At 39.3% G+C, this 21,761-nt stretch overlaps 3 protein-coding genes across 3 annotated transcripts in view; 2 read left to right on the top strand and 1 right to left on the bottom strand.

The window, feature by feature from the left end:
* FANCD2 (Fanconi anemia complementation group D2) overlaps positions 1-1,827 on the top strand; it is a 51,724-nt gene extending 49,897 nt beyond the window's left edge. The window contains exons 42-43 of the mRNA XM_011370665.2: positions 217-312; positions 1,420-1,827. Of these exons, the coding sequence (XP_011368967.1) occupies positions 217-312; positions 1,420-1,488 (165 nt within the window). The 3' untranslated portion in view covers positions 1,489-1,827. The remainder of the gene's footprint in view (positions 1-216; positions 313-1,419) is intronic.
* Positions 1,828-1,954: 127 nt separating this feature from the next.
* Positions 1,955-4,473, bottom strand: FANCD2OS (FANCD2 opposite strand). Its single transcript, XM_023536865.1, has one exon. It carries the CDS (start codon positions 3,391-3,393, stop codon positions 2,857-2,859), a length of 537 nt encoding a protein of 178 aa, XP_023392633.1. The 5' UTR covers positions 3,394-4,473; the 3' UTR covers positions 1,955-2,856.
* Positions 4,474-8,015: 3,542 nt separating this feature from the next.
* On the top strand, positions 8,016-16,048 carry BRK1 (BRICK1, SCAR/WAVE actin nucleating complex subunit). Its single transcript, XM_011370571.2, has 3 exons — positions 8,016-8,196; positions 14,801-14,883; positions 15,143-16,048. The coding sequence occupies exons 1-3, from the start codon at positions 8,079-8,081 to the stop codon at positions 15,167-15,169; spliced, it is 228 nt and encodes a 75-aa protein (XP_011368873.1). The 5' UTR covers positions 8,016-8,078; the 3' UTR covers positions 15,170-16,048.
* Positions 16,049-21,761: the final 5,713 nt, after the last annotated feature.

Here is a 21,761-nt window from a genome sequence, read left to right as displayed (position 1 = left end):
AACTACATATTATACCAGAGCGACATGTATCTCAGAAACCTTGGGTTGATTATCACTTCTCTGGATGGTGGATAACATTTTGGTGCCCATGTTTGACCATGTTCAAATGGCTAAAATATCTTCCTTTGTATTGCCTGTAAACTAAGCCTTTCTCTCCTTTAGACTCCAAATGTGATTATTATAACCCACCATTTGTCTTGGCCCATCCACATCTAGGGTGAAGAGATTATATCCCAGAATTCCCAGGAAAGCGCAGCAAATGAGAGTGAGGATGACACACCATCCCAGGTCTCCAAGAGCAAAGCAGTGGAGGTATCTCTGCATAAGGCACCAGAGTATAGCATTGATGTTGCATTCTCTTAATTATTCTGAGTTGGTAGAAAAATTGCAGAATTTTCCCTGTTTATGTTTATAGAAAAAGACTTCTATGCCCATCTCCAGTCCTTCCAAAAAAGCTTCTTTGCTTATATGAATTTTCTGGGGGGGCAGGAAAAAAACCCACAGTCTTATAATTGGTCAACTATCTCAAGTTGTGGCATACATTATAGAGTTGAAAACTTCAATTATAGCCTCTGATTTTCCCTGAATTCATATTTAAAATCATATTAGAGGGGAGAAAAGAGGTCAGAATGTTCTCAGAGTGTTGAGAAGAATGAGTTAAACCATTTAAACATGATGGTTTGACTATATAAAATAGAAATGTGAACACATTCGGTTAAAACCAAAGCACAGAAGCAAAAGCTGCCACCACCGAGGACTAAAATCACAGTAGGGATTCTTATTCTTTTCTAGGCTACTACAGATACTTTTGAAACTTTAAAGCAAGTTAAAGAAAAATGTACATGTTTGTAAAATTTTATTGCAATTCAGGTGGGTTATAGACACCAAAAAGCTAAGATTTAAGAACCCCTCCTATGGAGCCTCTCTATAATGTAATATGAGGCTAATGCAGAAAGATCACCTAGTATGAAAATTATTTTACTACATGGTCTTCCATTTTATTTGTATAGTATACCTGTACCATGTTCTCGTAAAAATTTGAGCCAGACAAATGCTATTCGTTTGGTACCTTCTCCTAAGCAGACCTCCAAGATTAGAGTTGTAGCCAGAGTGAATGTTACACTGGATTTCTGCTGAGATACAGCAGAATTTTTAATTTAACAAACATTTTATTCTATAGTAAATGTCCACTTTGTTCCTATGTCACATACATGCAGTAGAGCAGGAGGGCCATGGCTCGACCATGGTCTTGACTTAGAGGTCATGATGCAAGAATGACCTTCTGACTCATTTTTCAAAGTGGTTTAAAACCTATCATTTTTAATGGTACAGTACAGTTTTAAATCCTGTGGGAGTAGATTTGTAATTCATGGGATCATCCAGGTGACCTAAAGTATTTAATTATCATTTGCCCTGTAGAATGGTGAAGATGATGAAGCAAGTGATGGAGAAAAAGATAGTGATGAGAGCGATGATGACTCTGATTAGACCACAGAAAGACTGATGCCGCCTCCCCATCTCTGCCAGCCTAACCATTTTGTGTTCAGGGTTTGAAATCTGCTGTCTGCCTTTCTCACTGGAAGCATCCTATTTTGTCCTCAAAGTGGAGGCTTTATTGAATCAGCTTAATTGTGAATTTTATAGATTATCTAACATCATGAAGGACCCTGGCTCAGGATTCCATGTAGCATTACTTATCCGTTTGGGCAAACGTGGCAGTGCTGTGCTGCAGAGTAGTCATGATTCAGGACTTTAGATGCTAGTTTTTATTTTAGAATTTAGGTTTGTACCAGTTTACAAATAAACTCTGTTTTAAGTTCTGCCTCAGCTTCTTTCTTTTCTGGATTTCCTTCATTTGTCAAGGATTAGATGGAATTGAATTGGATTTTCAGCAGAGAAATAATGAAGACTAGTGCCAAAAATCAGTTCTACCAACAAAAAATCATGTTTCCCGTTCTAAGGATCATCTTTCTTTGGGATGAGAAGATCTTTGTGATCTTTTTGTAGTGATGAAATTTCTTTTCAATGCCCAAAGAAAGTCAAGAGGAACATTTTGGCTGCTTTTAAAATTTTTTTGGTCATCATGTAGACATAAGACAAAGTGGGAAGAGGCACCATCAAAATCATATTGACTTTGTATATATATTTTATTTCCACTTTTTCTGAGTTATACCTATAACCTAATTACAACAATGCTACAAAATTACTTATAATTTATTAGAAATAGAACATTAGTACACTTCAGCTAAATGTGGAGCTCTCACATCTGCCAGAAAGCCCAGTTTCAGTGCTACTACCAAGTTCTTTCTTGCCAAGTTATATATATTGTTTAATAGTTGTTAATATTTCTGCCACTTTTGTATTCTCTAGTGTAAATATTAGGGTGTGGCTGGTTAGGTTCTTGTTTTTTTTTTTTTTTTTTTTTTTTTGGTGGGGGAGGTTGTTTTTTGTTTTTAAAATTAATCCTTGACCCACACATACATGTTAGATCCCTTCAACCTCTTGTATATAGAAATCCATATCTCCTTTGACATGCCTTTGTTTCCCCAATTCATTGTGATCTTAGATGTTTGAGTTCACACTAGGCCCATTGGTTTATATGGGTTGTTTAATGGTTCTTTGTCACATGTACATGTCAGTGCTAGTTTGACTCTCTTAAGTGGTTGTCCAATTGTACAATGGAAATGTTCTCCCTTGCTCTGTCACTGGCCCCTTTTTGGAGGGGAAGGAAGGAAAGGGGCTCCTGAATTGTCACTGCTTGACAGAAAAGCAAATTTCCTTTACAACAGTTTTCTGTAAGCTTCAGGCACATAGCAAAGGGCATGGTATAAGGAATAGGAAACAGACGGGGACCCTTTACTTGGAGTGTTGCAAGGCAAAGGTACACTTTTTGTATGTTGCATACAGCAAGAGGATAGAGCGCAGCATCTGCTTGCACATGGTCACTGTCATCTGAATCTGAGGTTCCTTAAGTCCAGTGGGCCACTGGTGCTCCCGGCTGATGATTTTGCAAAAGGCTGACTTGTCTGAAACTCTGAAGGTCCCAGTCCACTTTGGTGGCTGAGCTGTGATGACCCTGCCAAAGACGGAATCCACTCCACTGAGGCGGACAGGCTGGGGCTTCCTGACCAGCCCTTTCTTGTTGTTCATGGTTCGGAGCTCGGATGTGTGGCAGGGTAACTTGGGACTCATCCCAGTTTCCAAGAATGGGCTGTCTAGAACTAGAGTGACCTCTTGAAAGCACAGCTGCACTTCAAGGTCAGAAGGGGTATGTGGGAAGCAGGGGGAAGCCCTAAAGGGGTGCTTGGAAGAAGGTGTAGGTGTTGTGTGCCGTAGCCATTGGAAGCTCTCGTCCAGTGGGGTCCATGGTGACCAGAGCTGGTATCCTGCCATTGACAGTCCTAAAAGAGTGGAATCAGAACATGGAATTTCCTTAGCATGGTTTTGGTGAGGGTATCACCATTCAAATTCACATCTCTTTGTCTTATTATTGACTTTAACTTACTCTAGCTCCCATGAACAGTTTCCAATAGATGTTATAGAGCACTAGAATGCAGTAAAGAACAATAGAGGATGGTAACAAATATTGAATATGGCAAGTGCTATGTGTACTAAAACTTTATTAACCCTCATCACAAGCCTCTGAACATAGGTTTTAACCTATTTGACAATGAGGAAATGGATTTGTCCTAAATGGAGTATCCCCATTTACCATTAGGACCTAGTGTATGTTGATAACTGCTAAAGACAATCTACATCTCTTGAGATCGTAGAAGCTGCTGGCACTTCGTGATTTGTGGTTAAAAGCTCAGGAAGTCCACATTTTATGTAATATTTGAGATTGAATCTCATATACTTTACACCAGTGGTTCTCAAAGTATGATCCCAGGACTAATACCTTCAGCATCATCTGAGAATATGGGAGAAATGCAAATTCTTGGGCCCCATGTCAGACCTATAAAATCAGAAATGAAGATAAGGCCCTGCAATCTGTGCTTAAACAAACCCTCTGGGGATTCTTACAGTTTGAGAACTTTTTTGCTGTTCCTTTTAAGGAACTTCAGCTGTCACTATTCTTAATTATGGAGACGGTCTCGTCTTGGCCCTAAAAACTGTTTTCTGATACAAGTTTGTCACTCTCTCAGGGCCCTGAGCTACTTATGTACCACCTCAGAGGAATACCAGGCTGGGAGAAAAAAACATTTCCAAAGGCCAGTCTTTAAAAATTTCTAAAGGTTTTTCTGGTTCTAGGCATGTTTTTTGTTTTTTCTTAATCTATGGGAGACACACTGGTTAAGAACTTGATTTTTTTCCCCTTTGAAAATGAAAGGGCTGGGAGGATGTCTGCTAACTCAAAATGTATGCCAGTAGAAAATTAAGATTTTTCACCATCCTACCTTCAAATTGCCATTACATAAAGGGTTTTCCTGAATTCAGACAAAGCTCACATTTTTAACATTTAACATTTTTTTGAGCATGTACCTATTATGTTAAGGCAGTGGTCCCCAACCTTTTTGGCACCAGGGACTGGTGCTCCTATGACAATCTAATGCCCGATGATCTGAGGTGGAGCTGAGGTGGTGATGCTAGTGCTAGGGAGCAGCTGCAAATACAGATGAAGCTTTGCTTGCTGGCTTGCTAGCTTGCCTGCCCACCACTCACTTCCTGCTGTGCAGCCCAGTTCCTAACAGGTCCATGACAGGGTGGGGATGGGGTGAGGTGAGTGGAGTGGGGAACCCCTGTTTAAGGGACATAACAGATCCATTTTCTTTCCAACCCAGATGTATTTCTCAGCTCCTTCTCTCTTTTCTCACAAAAGGTAACAGCAGATCTGATCCCATCCCATCCAGTAATTGCCCAATAATGCTGTGAAAAGTTGACACCACCATAATTTATGAGACAGTAAAGTTCACATTTAAAAAAGATTGTTGGTGACATTTCAAACTAGAACACCTGCCCCTGATAATGATCAGTAAGTATAAAGGAGATTTGTTGATTTCCTCCAACTAGCATGTTTCTCTTGACCTATGCAGGCCCTTTTGCATATTATGTTCAAATGTCTGGGCTACCTTAGGATGAGAAAATGACACTCAAGGGATAGTTATCTGTTCCAAACAGCCTATGAAAGGCTTCTGATGCTTGACATCATGACCCTAAGAGTATCCATCCAAGGGCAGGGCTGCTCTGGTACATCACGATGGCAAGGTGGGGTGGAAGATGAGAGTATGACAAAAAAAAGTATTTCATTCTAGCATCCTTTTCCTAACTCGCTTCCTAAGAGCAAATGGGACCAGAGGTAAAAAGACTGTCAGATATCCAGCCTAAGTTCCACAGAACCAACAACATATGAGAAGGGCTTCTGATCCCAGGTCTTTCCACCACTTTCACATAGAAGTTTACATAAAGATGGTTCACCCCCACTCCCACCACCAGGGAGGTCACCATTGTCCACTCTAAGAGGGATTGAACCTAGAAAAGTCTATTCAAGCTGCTCTAATAGCTCCCAGACAGGGAACACTTTCTCCTGGCCAAAAAGGCTTCTCTTTCATACCGCTCCATGAAACCGAGTGCCTCCCCTGCCATGTCCCCACCTGGGAAAGGGGAAGGCAACGTCAAAGTCAGCTGAGGTCCTTGTGAACTGTGAACTGCGATGAGGGACTGGAGCTGCCTGGATTGAGGGGACCTTCCCCTCCCAGCCCCCAGCCGGTAGAAGGGGCTTTCCCCTCAGGGTCCCTAACCAGGAGCGGGGAGGCCAGACGACTCTAGCCCAGGCGGAGGTGGCGGTGGGAGCCCAGGCCCGGACCTACCATCCGGACTGGGCGCTCACCTGCTGAACTCCGCCGGCAGCACGCTCCAGAGTGGCGACTGCTGTTCCTGGGCCGCATCTTTTCTCCACCGGCGCCTGGCAACCGCCTTTGTGACCCAGGACCGGGAAGGGGGCAGTGGCGGGGGGTGGGGGTGGGGGGTAGACCAAGCCTAGGCGGGAGGTGGGGGGCTCGAGGCACCCCGCCAGAATGTGTCAGGTCTGGTCTTCCCCACACACACACGCACGCACGCACGCACACCCCAACCACCACCACCCCCTCCAGCCCCCTTCCCCCCTCACCCCGAACACCAGGTCCAGAACTCAGTGTTCAGGAGTGCGGGTTCAAATCCGTCCTCTCCCTTCCTCTCTGCCTCCTACCCACCTTGCCACGTCTGTGTACCAGAGAACTCGCACAGTGTGGTCAGGAACCTGCATAAAAGTTCCGGGACCTATAGTTAGTGTTAAAAGTCCTTATTAAACCCTGCTCAGTGGACATTCGGGCTGAGTAACCCAGAGTTCTGAAGGCTTTTGTTGCTGCATTGGAATGATCTCAGGCAAGAAGATAGAATTTATAAATGCACGCCTATCGAGCAGGAAAAAAGACACGTCTTCCCTTGACTTTCTAACCGATACGTGTATTTAATTTTCTGCTTTCTGCATAAAAAGAAATGTAAACTGATCATGGGTGCATGCTTTGTGAAGAGTCAGGCATTGCTTAGTGTTTTATTTATCCTTTCTTACATAATTCTCCCAACAATCCTAACCCATCTATGATGTAATTCCTGTATTACTCATGCAGAAACCAGTGTTCAAGGGGTGAAGTGTCTCCTCTTTGGTAGATTTTGTGATTTAAAACTGAGATGCCCTGCAGATCTGACTTCTCTGTGACATGCACGCAAAATGCTGACTTCAACAGTGAAGACTTCACTTGAGAAGCAGGGTCTTAATGGAAGAGAGAAGTCTTCTGGATGTCTGGAATTCTATATTTAGGGTCTATATTAATTATTTTAGAAACCATTTATATAAATACATAGGAGAGCTTAGATAGACTTTAAACTGTTTTCAGGTATCTGGTGTCTGGAATCAGCTGGTGAGGGTTCACCACTTAATTGGCCGTGTGACCTTGAACTTCAGTTTTTTCATCGGTAAAATTCTTGACTTCTCCCCACAGTGTTTGTGAGAGTCCTCTGAGGTAGTAGGTCTAAAAGCAGTTTTATAGCTTGTAAAATCTGAGTAAAGGATTGTTAGTAATGGTTTTTCCTCAGCTACTGCTAGAAATAATGACTGTTTTTTAATTTACTTGCCCAAGTCAGATTGTAAGTATTCCCTTAAACAAAATAAAATTGTCTGTAATTCCACTACCTTAAAAACTATATGTGAACATTTTTGGTATATCCTTCTTGTCCTTAAGCTGTCATAATTTTTGCATAATTGTAATTGAATAAAAATTTCTATTTTGTTTTTCCCTTCAATTTATTATGTGCGTTATGTTGCCATAGTCTTTATAATTAAATGACTGCATTCCATTGCCTGTAAGTGCCTGTACCACTGTTTACCTATTCTCCAACCGTGGAGATTTAGTTGTCTTTGTTTTTTTAATAGATAATGCTAAAAAAGAGCACCTTAGTGCTTAGTGTTTTTTTTTTTTCTTCTCTTTTTCAATTATTTTCTTAATGGTCAGGTCAAAAAGTTTGAAAATTTTTACAGCTCTTGCTATGAATTTACAAATTTCTTTCTGAAGGGTTTGTGCCAGTTTACAGTGTGACCAGCTATTTATGAGCCTATTAATTTCCTCCAGCACTGGGCATTACTGTTCAAAAAATAACATTTTGTTCATTTGGTAAATGCAAGGTGGAACATCACGCTGTGTTGTTGAAAGACATTTTTTAAATGACTAGTATTTAATGTGGTTTAATCGGTTATGCCCAACTTATTGCTGACACAGACAGCAACTTATGTTTGGCGCAGCTAAGAGAAGGGGTGACGAGGCTCCAAGCGTCCCCTAACGACCCTAACTGCCAGTGACCCGGTTTGTGATGGTTCGGGCTCTTGGCGCTTGCGCACTCCATCCTCTCCGCCGGAGCTGAGGAAACTTTCAGCGGCGTGGGAGCAGAGTGAAAACTCAGGAGAGGGCTTGACACGTCGCGCAGGCGCAACACTATGCCCGTCGATTCGTGGGTGCCAAGGGATGGGCGTGACCTGGCGGCGCAGGCGCACGGGCGGCCTGGAGGGTCGGGGCGCCTGCGCAGTCGCTTTTCCTTAGGCGGCAGCCATGGCTGGGCAAGAGGACCCGGTACAGCGGGAGATTCACCAGGACTGGGCGAACCGGGAATACATTGAGGTCATCACCAGTAGCATCAAGAAGATTGCGGACTTTCTCAACTCGTTCGGTCAGAGGGCGAGCAGGGGGAGGCGGGATGGAGGGAGGATTTTGAGGCAGCTTGGCGGGGGCTCTGAGAGACTTCGAAGGGGGCTCTCTCTGGGAGCCCTCGGCTCCTGCTGCTTTTCGTTTCCTTTTCAGGCCCCACTTCCTCCTCCCTCCTTGACCCTCAGGCTCCACTGGGTAGTCCTTGTAAGGTTATCCTGCTCCAGGCTGAGCTTTTCGGCCTCATTGCCATCATCCCGGATCCCTTAACAAGTCCTTTTTCCAGACACATCAGGCAGCTCCATCCACCCTCTGTCGTTTTTCATCTCTTCGATGTTCTTGCTTCCTTTGTGTTCAGCTTCCCTTCCAGTTTTCCTGCTTTGCACTCAGAGTGCGCCTTCCAGAACGCATCTTTAAACAGGGCGGTGTTGCTGTCCTGTTTAAAGACTCTTGACTGGGCCCTATCTCCTTCAGAATCGAGTCGAAACCCAGTAACGCCATGCTTTTTAGTTCCCACTTCACCACTTTTCTTATTCATCCCTTCTTGTCTTCCGTTTTGCTATGATGAGAGTCGTAGGCGATGGGGTCAGAGGTAAGTTCCAGAGGTAAGATCGTGTAAGGCCATGGAAATCTCAGTATTGTTGGTATCCATCAGACCGTAGGTGTTCTGTCTGCTTCTACCAAAATCTTTCCTAGGCATGGCCTGCTCATGACAGTCTTAAATTCTTTCTACATTGTTCCCCATATCCTTCTCAACAGCAAGCCTGTAACAGAGGCTCCCACCTCATGTTCTCCAAGTGTTTCTTTAGAAGAACTGAGCACTGGGTAGACTTTCTTATGTAATCACAAGGTGTAGGGATAACATCTAGTGATCTTTTTTCAACTCGTGTGCCACTGTTCCACTAATTCAGCAACATTAAGCAATTACGATTAGGGGAAATGATGTGTAAAAAAGATTTTTAAATGTATTATTTTCTAACTGGAGAACTGATGAGTTCTAAAGATGCGACATGAATTCTGTCAGAAAGCATCAGTAAGAGAAACTAGATCTCAGTGCACAATTCTCTCAGGCACTGTGGGGGACACAGTAAGAACCATTTCCTGCACTCAAAGAATTTCTGTCTTGAAGACAAAATAACTTCAGAACAAAGCAAAACATTGTTTTTGTATTAATATACTTAGATACAAGGTGTATAGGACTATAATCTTGATGTGTCTTGGTATGGTGGATTTCTTTACTCATCAGAGAATAGAGGTGGGGGTAGTATTGAGAGAAGAGAACAGTATAAATATATATGTCAATAAAACATTCACACACATAACTTGCTATAGTGGTTGTAGTAGAAAAGGTATCAAGAACTCAGATCTCAAGTATAGTGAAATTTTTTGAGGACTGTGAGTGAAGGATCATGGGTTAGTGAAAAAGATAAGCGGGTTTGGAGACAGTAGACTGAGGATCAAAGAGGCTAGATTAATTGATTTTAATGAACTGAAAACATGTGAGAAATACTGACCTATTCACCCAGCTACTCAGATAGTCTGGATTTCCTCAGAGGCTTTTTAAAAAAAGTTCTATGCAAACTCTGTCAGTTAGTTCTCATAATTGGTTTCTCCCACTTTCTTGGCAAGGTGAACTATTATTGGAGATTCCTCACAACATTCTTTACTCGTAACATTCCCTCAGAGGAAGGGCTATATAAGAAGAACCAAAATATTGCACACTAGGGGAAGGATGCAATGATAACAGGATCACAGTTTTGGCTTAGTCTGGAGAGGCAGTGGAAAATTGTTGGAAAAAAATGACTGATGTGGAGAGTTTTAACTTGAAAAAGCAGAATTAATAGAATTTACCTGGTAGAAGTTAATATCTGATATGTACACACAGAATAGCCAAGCAAAGTATTAAGATTGTCAGTTCAATCAATAAAGTATCTAAAATAACAAGTCAAACTGGGGCTGTTTTTCATTATTAAAAGTAATCTAGTATCTCAGCCCCCTAAATTTGGATTTGGTAATGTAATATCTTAATTTCTGAACACTAAATTAATGGGAGTTTACTTTGAGAAGGCATCTGGAACTCTCTGAAAATGCCAGTTATGCTAGAATCCTCACCCTGACCCCAGAGACTCTGTGTAGGCCATATGCTTTGGAGAGGGAACTGTTTTTCCAAGATATCTAACGACTTTCTGACCAGCTTTTCTCTTTGATTCCAGCTGGTGCGAGTAGAGTTATGATCTCTTTGTGGTTTTCTCTTCAAACATTGGAAGACCACCTGAGCCTGAAGACCCACAGATCATAATGCAGTGATAACATCCTAATGTTAGGCCTGTTCTGTACTTTGAGTAGTACAGAATAGTATTGATGAAGTTATTAAAAAGATTGTCACATATGATAGCTTTTTTATTTTTATACCATTTTTCTGATCCTAAAGCTAATATGTGCAGAGAAGTATAATGAAAAATAGAGAATGTGATGATTTTTAAATCTCAGTTTTTATACTTAGCCAACAAATACAGAATGCCTGTTGTGACCCAGCTGTGTATCAGATGCTGTGAGAAAGAAATAAATAAGAATAAATGGACATAGTAGCCACTCCTAAGACATTTAGAATTTTGTTGGAGAAATAAGACTTTCCTGCAAAAACAATTCAAGAGAAAGATAGTTTTGATTTTTGTAGGCTAAGACTATATGCAGTTAAGAGTTCAGAGAAGGATGTTCGGTAACTGGCATTTGTCAGCAGTGATAATGTATACAGTTGTCCCTCCTTGTCTGTTAGTTTGCTTTCCACAGTTTCAGTTACTTGTGGTCAACTGTGGTTTGAAAATATTAAATGGAATATTCTAGAAATAAACAGTTTATAAGTTTTAAATTGTGTGTCGTTCTGAGCAGTGTGATGAAATCTCTTGCTGTCCTGCTCCATCTCGCCCAGAACATGAATCATTCCTTTTCCAGCATATCCACACTATATAAAATACATGCTGTTAGTCACTTAGTAACCAGATCCACTGCTGTAATATCGCAGTGCTTGTGTTCAGATAATCCTTATTTTACTTTATAATGGCCCCAAAGCACAAGAGTAGTGATGCCGGCAATTCCAATATGCCAAAGAGAAGCCGTAAAGTACTTGTAACATATTGTCAGAAGGTCAGTAGTAGCCTAATGCTACATCACAGTGCCTGTATCATTCACCTCACTTCATCTCATCACAAAGTTGTTTTATCATCTCACATTATCACAAGAAGGGTGAGTATAGTACAGTATATTTTGAGAGAGACCACATTCACATAACCTTTCATTACAGTGTATTATAATTATTTTATTATTGTTAATCTCTTACTATGCCTAATTTATAAATTCAACTTTACCATAGGTATATATGTATAGGGAAAAACATAGTATATATAAAGTTTGGTACTATCTGTGGTTTCAGGCATTCATGGGAAGGTGGGTCTTGGGACTCATCCCCTCCTGATAAGGGGGGGGACTACTACTGTACACACTATCAAGCACCCTGATGAGAACAACTGGCATTTTCAGTTAAAGTCTGGTGATAATGTACACATAAATGCACTTTGGTTTTAGATTTTTCCCCTGCTGAATGTTTTCCCAGTGTTTTGTTTGAACCATTATAACCAAAGTGTCTGATGTTCAACATTTCATATTTCTCAACAGTGCTTTATCCATGTAGGCCAATAGCATCATGTTTTTAGATTCTGATTAATTACCAGATTGACAGAGCCAGAACAGGACAGCCATCCAGAAAGGAGTCCCTCTTAGCACCCCGCCCTTCTGGATAATTTTGGCTTTTTATGGGAAATGACAGGTTGTCAGTGATAACATTCATGCTGCTACTGAATAGCATACATGATGTGCCTCTGAGCTTCTAAAAACCTGACTGAAAGAGATTTGGTCCTGTTGGACAGTCTTAGCAGTGTATCCAGGAAAATTAGAGTACTAAGGTACTTCTACTCAAGATAGACCTCGGAATTAGAAGAAGCAGTACTAGTAGATTAAAAAAATAATTAAAAAGAACGAAGAGTGTCCAGAATAGGCAAATCCATAGAGACAGAAAGATTAGTGGTTGCCAGGAGCTGAGAGGAGGCAGAATGGGGAATGGTTACCAATTGGTAGAGAGGTTTCTTTTAGGGATTATGAAAATGTTCTAAAATTAGATTATGGTGATGGCTGCATAGCTCTAAATATTCTATAAACCATTGAATTATATATTTCAAGCAGGTGAACTTGATGGTATATAATTATATATCCATAAAGCTATTTTAAAAAAGAATACTGAAGAGTAGCGGTGAAAATAGATGAGTGGGAAAGGATCTAATATGGAAACAAACAAAAAAAATGGACTAGAAAGTGGAAGAGTAGAGCTGTAAGCAAATTTTAAGAGATGTGGGGAATAAGTTACAGCCCCAGAAGCTCAGAAGGATGGTCCATGGTAGCAGTGTTTAGTGAGACAGTGTGATGGGAAGAAGTATCATACTGGGTAATGACAGAACTGGGCTTTGAACTCAACTCTGCTACTATTTTGTTCCATCAGTGACCCATGATGGGCCCTCAACTTATCTAAACTTACATTTCTCCACTTGTAAAATTAGTGGAGTCACACTAGAGTCAATCTTTTGTTCCACTAATATACCAGAATCCATCAGGTTTTCAATAAACACCTATGTGCCAAGGCAAGATGCTAAGGTTATAAAGATTAATAAGAGGCAGTATCTACCTTGGATTAACTCATTCTACTGGGGAAACAGACGTAGATAAATAAATTATAAATTACGATACATAAATATAATTGAATTTTGTCCCAGGAACATTTTTTCATGTCATTAATACTCAAACTTCTGATTTTTAGTAGCTGTTTTCATAGTCTCTCAAAGACATGCAATACTTTATCAAAGCATTTCTAAGTAATAGTGGCGAACACTCTTGTTTGTTAAATCTCTTCTTTATCCAAAGAGAGAAATGATAACCCAAGACTAAGGACATAAGTAATTTACAAATTAGAAAGTAAATCATAAATGTTTAGATAAATACAGCAGAGGGAGAATTGTATCTATCTGGCAAAGACCTCTCAGAGGTCCAATTTGAACTGAACCTTGAAGGAGAATGTTTAAACAAGCAAGATGAGTAAGATTTGGATATGATGAAAATTGAGGCAAGATCAAGGTATAGGAAGATTTGTCTCAAAGTGGGTGTTGAAGCACTTTTGCATAACAGCCAGGGAAGAGATGAAAAAGAAGATTGTGAGCTAAGTGTTAAATCATTGAGGAGGATGGTGTCTTAGAGAGTGGATATTTTAAACTTAAAATGTGAAGATTATTGAGAGATGACTGAACAACAGTGTTGGAAGAAGTGGTAGGAAATAATAAGCATGCCTAGAAACCATTTTCTCGTGTATATTAATAGTTGGAGAAAGAATAGTCAAGTGATTTCTGTTAAAGAAGTTTGCAGAGTGAAAGGCATTTTGGGGAAATCTAGGTTTCATTTTGAGGGAGGTGGCAAAAGATTGGAAAAAACAGAATAAGAAAATGAATTTTGTAGATGGAATATAGGCTCTACAAGGTATTTGATGTTCAAGTTTTCTCATTCTGAAAGGCCTGTGCAGGTATTGATGAAACATTAAATGCCCTCCTAGACTAACAGTAGTGATGTGGCTTCTATGAGCTCAGAAACACTGACACCTCCCTGCTTCCCCGTGGTCTCTGCTGCTTTCTTTTGGCCTCTACTTTTCCTCCCTATTGAGATTATTTTCTTCCTTTTTTCATTTCCCTGTCTTGAAACTCTTGAGTTTGGTTATTAGCAAATGGGCATCACTACAGCTCTGGTATATTAGTTTTCTGTTGCTGCCATAACAAATTTGCCAAGACAAATGTAGTGGCTTAAACCCCATAATTTTTTATTGTATAGATCAGAAGTCCCCCACTAATTCACTGGGCTGAACTCAAGATGTCAGCAGGGTGCCTTCCTTTCTAGAGGCTCTTGGGGAGGATCTGTTTCTTACTCATTGGGTTGTTCACAGACTTCAGTTTCTTGCAGCTGAAGGACTAGGATCCCTGTTTCCTTGTAGGCTGTTGGCTGAGAGCTGTTCCCAGCTTCTAAAGATCACTTGCATCCTTTGGCTTATGGCCCTCTTCCTCCATCTTCAAAGCCAACAGTGGCAAGTTGAGTCCCTCTCACACTTCAGATCTCCATTTCTGCCTTTCCTCTTCCTTTCTCATCTACATTTATGAACTTTTGATTAGGTTGGGCCCATCTAGATAATCCAGGATCTTAAGGTTCTTAAACTTAATCACATCTACAAAGTCCCTTTTGTCATGTAAGATACATATTCCCAGGTTCCAAGGATTAGAATGTGGACATCTTTGGGGGCTGCTATTCTCTGCCTACCACATTTGGTAAGAAGTTCAATAGATCTATTCTAAGCAGCTATGCTCCTAAGATACTTCTCACCTTGTCCTCTTCACTCCCCTGCTTTGCCTACTCACTTCTGTTTGTCCTTGGCATGATACATCATTATTCTTCTTTAGCTCTGGGTGCATGTGTGTGTGTGTGTGTGTGTGTGTGTGTGTGTGTTTCTGGAATGGCATTAATCCTGAACATCAGTCTCCTTTTACCAGATATGTCTTGTCGTTCAAGACTCGCAACACTAAATGAGAAATTGACAGCCCTTGAACGGAGAATAGAGTACATTGAAGCACGGGTGAGTATAGTGGACAAGATGCTTCCTCATGAGGCTAAGCAGTGGCTGAGCAAGAGAGAATGCACATTTCCACTTATTGCTAAAAGAAACCTGGAAGCAGGCTTAGGGAAGTTTAATACCTTTCCTGGATTTGAACCAGGTGTCTGAGACTTCAAAGCTGTCTTTTCTACCACTCCCTACTACCTAAGATCTAGAATAACATTTTTTTAGACTCTCTAATCCTTTCAAATTTATCTAATTGTCAATTTTTCTTCAACAGGTGACAAAGGGTGAAACCCTCACCTAGAACTGTGCCAGGCTGCTGCTGGAAGTTGCTTTACAGAGGCATACGTGGGAAAGGCCCCAGCAGCCTTCAGCTCCTTCTTTCTTTAAAGAGCAGTGTGGCTTATTCTTGTTTTTCTTTCTTCAAAAATGTGGCCTTTGGGCTCTGCCATGTACATCTGGCAGTGTGATGTGGCATGTGGGGAAAAGTCCAGGGGAAATTTTGAAATCATTAGGCATTTCACCTTTTCAGTAACATTTTGTAGAACTACTTGTCAATGTATTTGAGGCACTCAGAGCCAGAAACCTGGGACTCTTTGTAAAGGTCCTCCCCGACCCTCTCTTTCTCTCTTAGACTTTCCTTACAGCTCTCATTGCCTCTGCATTCATTCTGTCTGTGAACAGTCTTTGTCTCCTTTCCACCTTTGTTGGGGGTAGGAGACAGTCCTGGCTGAGACACTCATGCCCTGGCAAGATGGCTGCCAGAGAATGTTGCTGACTCACCAGTTTATTGTTCTTTTGGGGAGGTCAAGGCCAGGCCCCCACTTGGCTTGAAGGGACATTTTCAGAATTTTTTTTTCTGTCACTTGAGGTGTCTTTGCCTGTCATATTTCCTTAATAAACTCCTCGACTTTATCTGACTGCTGTGATTGTGCTGGGGAGAGGAGCTAGAGCTGGGGCTCACCTATTCTACAGAAATCTGATGTGTGGGATTGTTATCTTAACATAAAACTTTCAGGTGTAGCTGTTTGATCAAAGCCTAGGTGGGTTTCCAGCTGGAGCCCCCATATTTGGACTTTGAGCTGACTAATTCATTCTAGAAGTCATTTGGTCATTCAGCAGACATTTACCAAGTGTTTACTATGTAGGTACATTGTGCTTCAATAAAAGATACAGCATTGAATCAGGTGTGATGCTTACAGTCTATTGAAATACCAGCATTCACAGTTTAACCGCAGTCCAGGGTTTTATATCCATGTCTTATAAGGTACAAGCTAAATGTCTAGTACTTTTCTAAAGCAAATGGTTTGAACGGAATAGTCTAAAGCTCTTCATTCTAGCATACAAAGCTTGCTATAAACTTGTGCCAACCTACTTCTAAAGGCCTATACAGACACACAGAAATCACTGTATTCTGTACATACTAACTTTCCCCTATTCTATTCAAATTGTATTTGCCAAAGTGTAGCTCAAGCCAAACCTCCAGAAAGTTCTACTGGACTTTACTTTTTCAACCAGTACTGCCCTTTCCCTTTTCTTAGTCCCTCCCATCTTACCATGCTAACATTACACTTCACTTCTGGGTTTATGAGTTGTTCTCCAGTTTAGTGTCTGCATCCTACAATATGTATGAGTGCCTTTTCTTGTGCAGCTGGGCGCCTTGCAGAAGGCAGGTGGTCAGTAAATACCAATTGAACTAACTTATAAAGCTCAAGCTGCTTTACACTTTGAGAACCTCTGCATAGACCTTTCGAAGCCATTTAAAATAGTACCATCACTTAAAAAATGGGATTTTACAATGGAGACAAAACTGGCATTCTTTACTTTGGTAAGTGCTGTTTTTTGAACTTTATTGAGCTCATTGTAGAATGTTTATTAAGAGTCATTTGAGTTCATTATAATATCTCCCCTATCCAGGATGAAGTATTTCTGAAGTTCAAATTTTAGATTATTTGGTGCTCTACAAATACTGAGTTCCTACTCTGCAAGCACTGTAACATAAGATAGTAATAGGGGCAAAAGTGATAGTAATCTATATAATCAGGAAAAGCCCTTCCTTCAATGAAATTATGTGTGAAAATGCTTGATAAATTTTTAATGGTCCCGTAGATATTAATCTGTTAATATCAAAGTAATTTCTAAAGTTGATGATTGTAAAGAGAGCAACTGGTAACATTTGATACAGGAGAAAAGTGAACTCATTCTCCATCTTACCTGGCACTTTACGGTGTCAGAGTGCTTTCCTGTGTTATCACCCCTTTATAAAATGAGGCCTTGGCTTGCTCAAGGATATATAGCTAGTATTGTCTAATTTATTGTGTTAGGTGTGCTAAGTACTTAATGTACTTTATTTCAATTAATCCTCAAGCCCTAAGAAGTAGGCATTCTTATTTCCGTATAATAGATTTAGAGTAAGTTGAGAGGCTGAAACTTGTCCAAAGTCAGACGATATAAGTGAAGGTGCTGGGATTTGAATCTATATCTACCTGATTCAGACTGCTCTAACCATTCTACTTCTGAATGTCATATAACCAGTTCTAAAACTTTTCTCATACCTAGTCCAGTGCTGTTTTATTATACTCACGTTAGATATTTTTAAAGCTACCATACATCTATGTTAGTTTTAAATGCCCTACCCACCATCCCTCCTTTTGTAAAGAAGCTTTCATGAGTTTTCCTTACTGTCTGGCAAATGCTGCATCGATGTCTATATCATCTAGTTTCACTTCTTCTAGCTTCCTTTCTCCGAAGGTTTATTACTAGTATGTTGTATTTTCTGGGTGTCTTGCCTGAGAAATTTAATTAACTCCAGCACTTCCTGTAGTTACCTCTGGGTTAGATGTACTTCTATATCCCGCTTCTGAGAGACCTTATTTGGTCAGGCTCCAGAAACGGATTTTACTCTCAGGTCATACAAATCTTTGCTCACAGGTTATTGCAGTCCATAAATAGTATTATGCTAAATCACCATTTATTTTGTTCTCAATGTGTCACTTGTTCAATTTACACAGTTAGAATTGTGATTACAGGTATACCTCGTTTTGTTGTGCATCACAGATGGCATTTTTTACAAATTGAAGGCCAGACCCTCCAGCAAAAAGATTACAACCTGCTTTATTGTGATACTTACTTTATTGTGATGGTCTGGAGGTATGCCTGTATTAACGTTTCATCTCACTGAGGATGATAGTTATATTTTACATTTTAACCTATGTTTACTAAATTATTGTGTTTTCACTTTTTTAACAATGTTTTATCATAATAAAACTAAGATTTTGGATAGTTGTTTTGATTTTAACTATAAGGAGACTGGGTTTCAGAGAGGTTAAATATACCAGATTTTCTGAATCTAAATTGTTTTCAGTTGCCTCAGCATAATGAAAAATTAGACTGAATGCTTTTTCTTTCTATGTTAGACATTTTAGGGAAATTATCTATATTATGCTTCTCTTTCTTTCCTCATGAAATCTTAATGATTTCTGAAGAATAATTATGAAGGACTTTCCTATTTTCTAATGTGTGGAAAATGAAATAATGAAAAATCTCTCTGCTATCCATAAGTGCCTTCAAGGGATCCTCTTTATTCCATTACACTTAGAATTGTTTTCTACCCTATAATTTGGTTTAATTCACAAATTTATTGGAAAACTAAAGAAGGGTTTGAACCAGCGAGGTATTAGGCATAAATAGATACATAGATTGCAAATCTCTTGATAATAAAGCAGTTTTCCATCTCATTAATAACAGCTTGAACTGGATTTCAGAAGCAGGAAAAAATAAAAGGAACTGATTTACTTTGACATTAAAGATATACCGAGTTCTGTCATCTTGCTCTTGTTTAAGATAGACTTAGTTCACTTACAAGTTCAAAGTCACTCAGTACTTTCAGCTTTCCACCTTTATTTCATGAAGCTAAACCTATGTTCGTAAACATAACCGTTACTATAGGCCACACTAAGTGGATAGAAAGCCTACTCGTTTTCTAGGCTCCTTCCTAGAGCCTTTGTACTGAGTTTCATATTGTTGCCTGTAAAAAGTTTGCTGCCACTTACCTCTGGAGAACGTGAGTTAGGGAACTTAACTCCTGCAGTTTGCAGACAGTTGGTGCCATTAGTAACTACAAAAGTACATATGATTTCTGAAGACTGTGGCTGTCAGGTTGTATAATAAGAAAATCAGGTTAGGTTAGGGCTCTCAGGTTTATATTCTGAAGAAAAGCAAGCCTGTACACTAAGTTGTCCAAAGGTTAGGAGTAGTTGGAACTAAAACTCACAGAACTTTAAGGTGAGATAGAATTTTTAGAGAGAATATAGTCCACTCCTGCCTTTGAAAAATGAAACAAGCCCAGAAGGGTTATGTGACATGCCCATTCAGTTACCTGGTGGCAAAGCCAACACTAAAATCTAGGTCTCCTTATTCCCGGGGCAGAGCCAGAGCCATTCAGGGTCTCCCAAATCAGTTTCTGTTTTCTATGCCATGCTGGTCCTTTATTAGCCCCTCCCTGGATCTCATTGACAACTTGAGAAAGCAAAAGGGCAATTGTCTGTTACTCTGAGCTAAGTTCTGTCCATTGACATCAACAATTGGATTTGAAAAAATCAAGTGTAGGGTTTCTTTTGGCACCTTTTGGCTTGTTGAGACTACCAAGTGTGAGGTTAGTATTGTGCCTTAATCTGCATTCTTTTGGTATGAGGGATCTGTATTCCCTAACTATAACATTTTTTTTAATATATATATTTTTTTTGTAAAATGGATTTTAGACTTGTAGAAAAGTTGCAAGAATAGTACAAAGAATTTCTGTATGTTCATCATAATACATTTTTGAATTGAGTTTTATCCTCAATTAGAACTCATTCAATGTGATAATCCTGGTGCAACTTTAAGAGTAAACATGGAAAACAAGTGCATTATAAGGTGAAACAAATTTTATTAATATAATTTTTTAAGAGTAAAATGTTCCAATTTAATGAAAAGTAATTCAGTTTGACTTTGACAAACCTTTTGTCCAGGAAGTTGTTCATTAGCATTAAATACATTGTATGTTTACTATGTGTGAGGCCCTTAGATAAAATGCTGAGAAACAGACACATAGCTTCTACTCTTGTAGCTTATGTAGTCATTATTTAATGTATTTTCACAAGCAATCCAAAGGACACCAAAATGACATTTGCAGAAAGTCTAAAGAGAACATACAGGACCAATACAGTATCAACTTTATTAAATAGGAAAGATACAGGCCAAAATTGTATGTGGATAACAAGTTTTTTATTTTGGTGTATGGTTATTTTTATTTTATCATTGTGAAATACATCACTACATATATGCCCAGTGTTGGAAAAGCATTAAAAAATGGTCTGGATAATATATAAAGAACTATAAAAATTCAGCAATAAGTAAACAACCTAATATCTGAACTGACACTTTAAGAAGACAGAAGAATGGCAAATAGAAAATAAAAAGATGTTCCACATTATTAGTCACTGAGAAATACAAATTAAAACGAGATACTACTATACGATCTATTAGAATGGATACATTTTTTTTGAAGAACAAAAGAATCTGATATTACTAAGGACAAGCAAGAATGTGGAGTAGCTGGACCACTCATACATTACTGGTGGGAATGCAACACACTACAGCCACTACAGTTTAGCAGTTTCTTGTGAAGTTATGTATACTTAAACATGTTACCCAGCGATCTCACTCTTCAATGATTTTCACCCAAGAGAAATGAAAATATATTTACAAAAAAAACTATGGCAATGCTTAAAGCAGCTTTATTTATAATTGTTAAAATCTGGAAAAAATTCAGTGTCCTTCAGTTGGTCACTTGATAATGGGATACCACTCAGCAAGGAAAAGGAATAAACTGTTGATACATACTGCAACACAGATGAATTTTGAATTCATTATGCTAAATGAAAAACCAAAATGTTACATACTATATGATTCCATTATATGACATTCTGGAAAAGGCAAAACTATAGGGACAAAGGACAGACAGCTCTATGGTCGACAAGGCATAAGCCTGGGGGTAGAGTGACCACAAAGAGATTTTTGGGGGTGATAGAATATTCTGTATTTTGATTGTGATGATGATCACAGGACTAGTGAATTCAACTATATGGAAATGTAAAATAAATTCGGAAATGGCCTGGATAGATAACACATCAAACTCATGATAGTTGTTGCCTTTGGGGAGGAATGAGGGAAATGGGGCGAGGATGGAAGTTAAAGGGAATTTTTGCCTCATCATTTTTTAAAAAGAAATAAATATAACATTGTCAATTTTATACGGTGAGATCATTGGTGTTTGCTTGATTATTATGCTTCATAGTTTTGATTGGTCAAAGTAGAAACAAGGCAAACTATATTGTTCTGAAAGAAAATTTAGAAAAGATCAAAAAGTAAAGGGGAAAAAAGTCAGTCGTCTTGAAACATTAGGGTGCATTTTCTTCTTTTCCATTCTGTTTTTGCACAGTGGAAAGTGTACTGTAAGACAATATAGTCTAGTTTTACTTAGTATATCCTAAACATGTTTTCCTTGCTTTTAAATGAGCTTTACACACATTATTTGCAATGATGCAATATCAATTTTATGGTGTTTAAACAACTGCTGTCATTTTAAGGATGTAGGCAATTTGGTAATATTAAACTGGTATGATTCATCTCACTAATTTGGGAGTACAAACAAAGGCATGTTTACATGAATTCTGTGAATTATGATGCCTCTGAGTCATTATTATTTGACTAACAGGAATTCCTATCTTTCCTTAGGGTTTTCCTTCACAAATATTTTCATGTTGTTGATGTTCAATGTAGCTGGAGGTCCAGCATTACTGCTAGCCGTGTAATCCTGCTGGAGGCCATCAAGATATGCCATCTCTATATAATAC

This window comes from Pteropus vampyrus, unplaced genomic scaffold, assembly GCF_000151845.1.
Source record: "Pteropus vampyrus isolate Shadow unplaced genomic scaffold, Pvam_2.0 Scaffold171, whole genome shotgun sequence".
Lineage (NCBI taxonomy): Eukaryota > Metazoa > Chordata > Mammalia > Chiroptera > Pteropodidae > Pteropus > Pteropus vampyrus.
The sequence above is the reverse complement of the archived record's forward strand: the minus strand, read 5'-3'. Positions and strand labels throughout refer to the sequence as shown.

Bases quoted from the DNA above. Each gene is read 5' to 3' on its own strand.
- FANCD2OS (XM_023536865.1), bottom strand. From the start codon at position 3,393: ATGGCAGGATACCAGCTCTGGTCACCATGGACCCCACTGGACGAGAGC.
- BRK1 (XM_011370571.2), top strand. From the start codon at position 8,079: ATGGCTGGGCAAGAGGACCCGGTACAGCGGGAGATTCACCAGGACTGG. The intron at 8,197-14,800 runs GTCAGAGGGCGA...TCCTTTTACCAG, and splicing joins GGACTTTCTCAACTCGTTCG to ATATGTCTTGTCGTTCAAGA. The intron at 14,884-15,142 runs GTGAGTATAGTG...TTTCTTCAACAG, and splicing joins TAGAGTACATTGAAGCACGG to GTGACAAAGGGTGAAACCCT.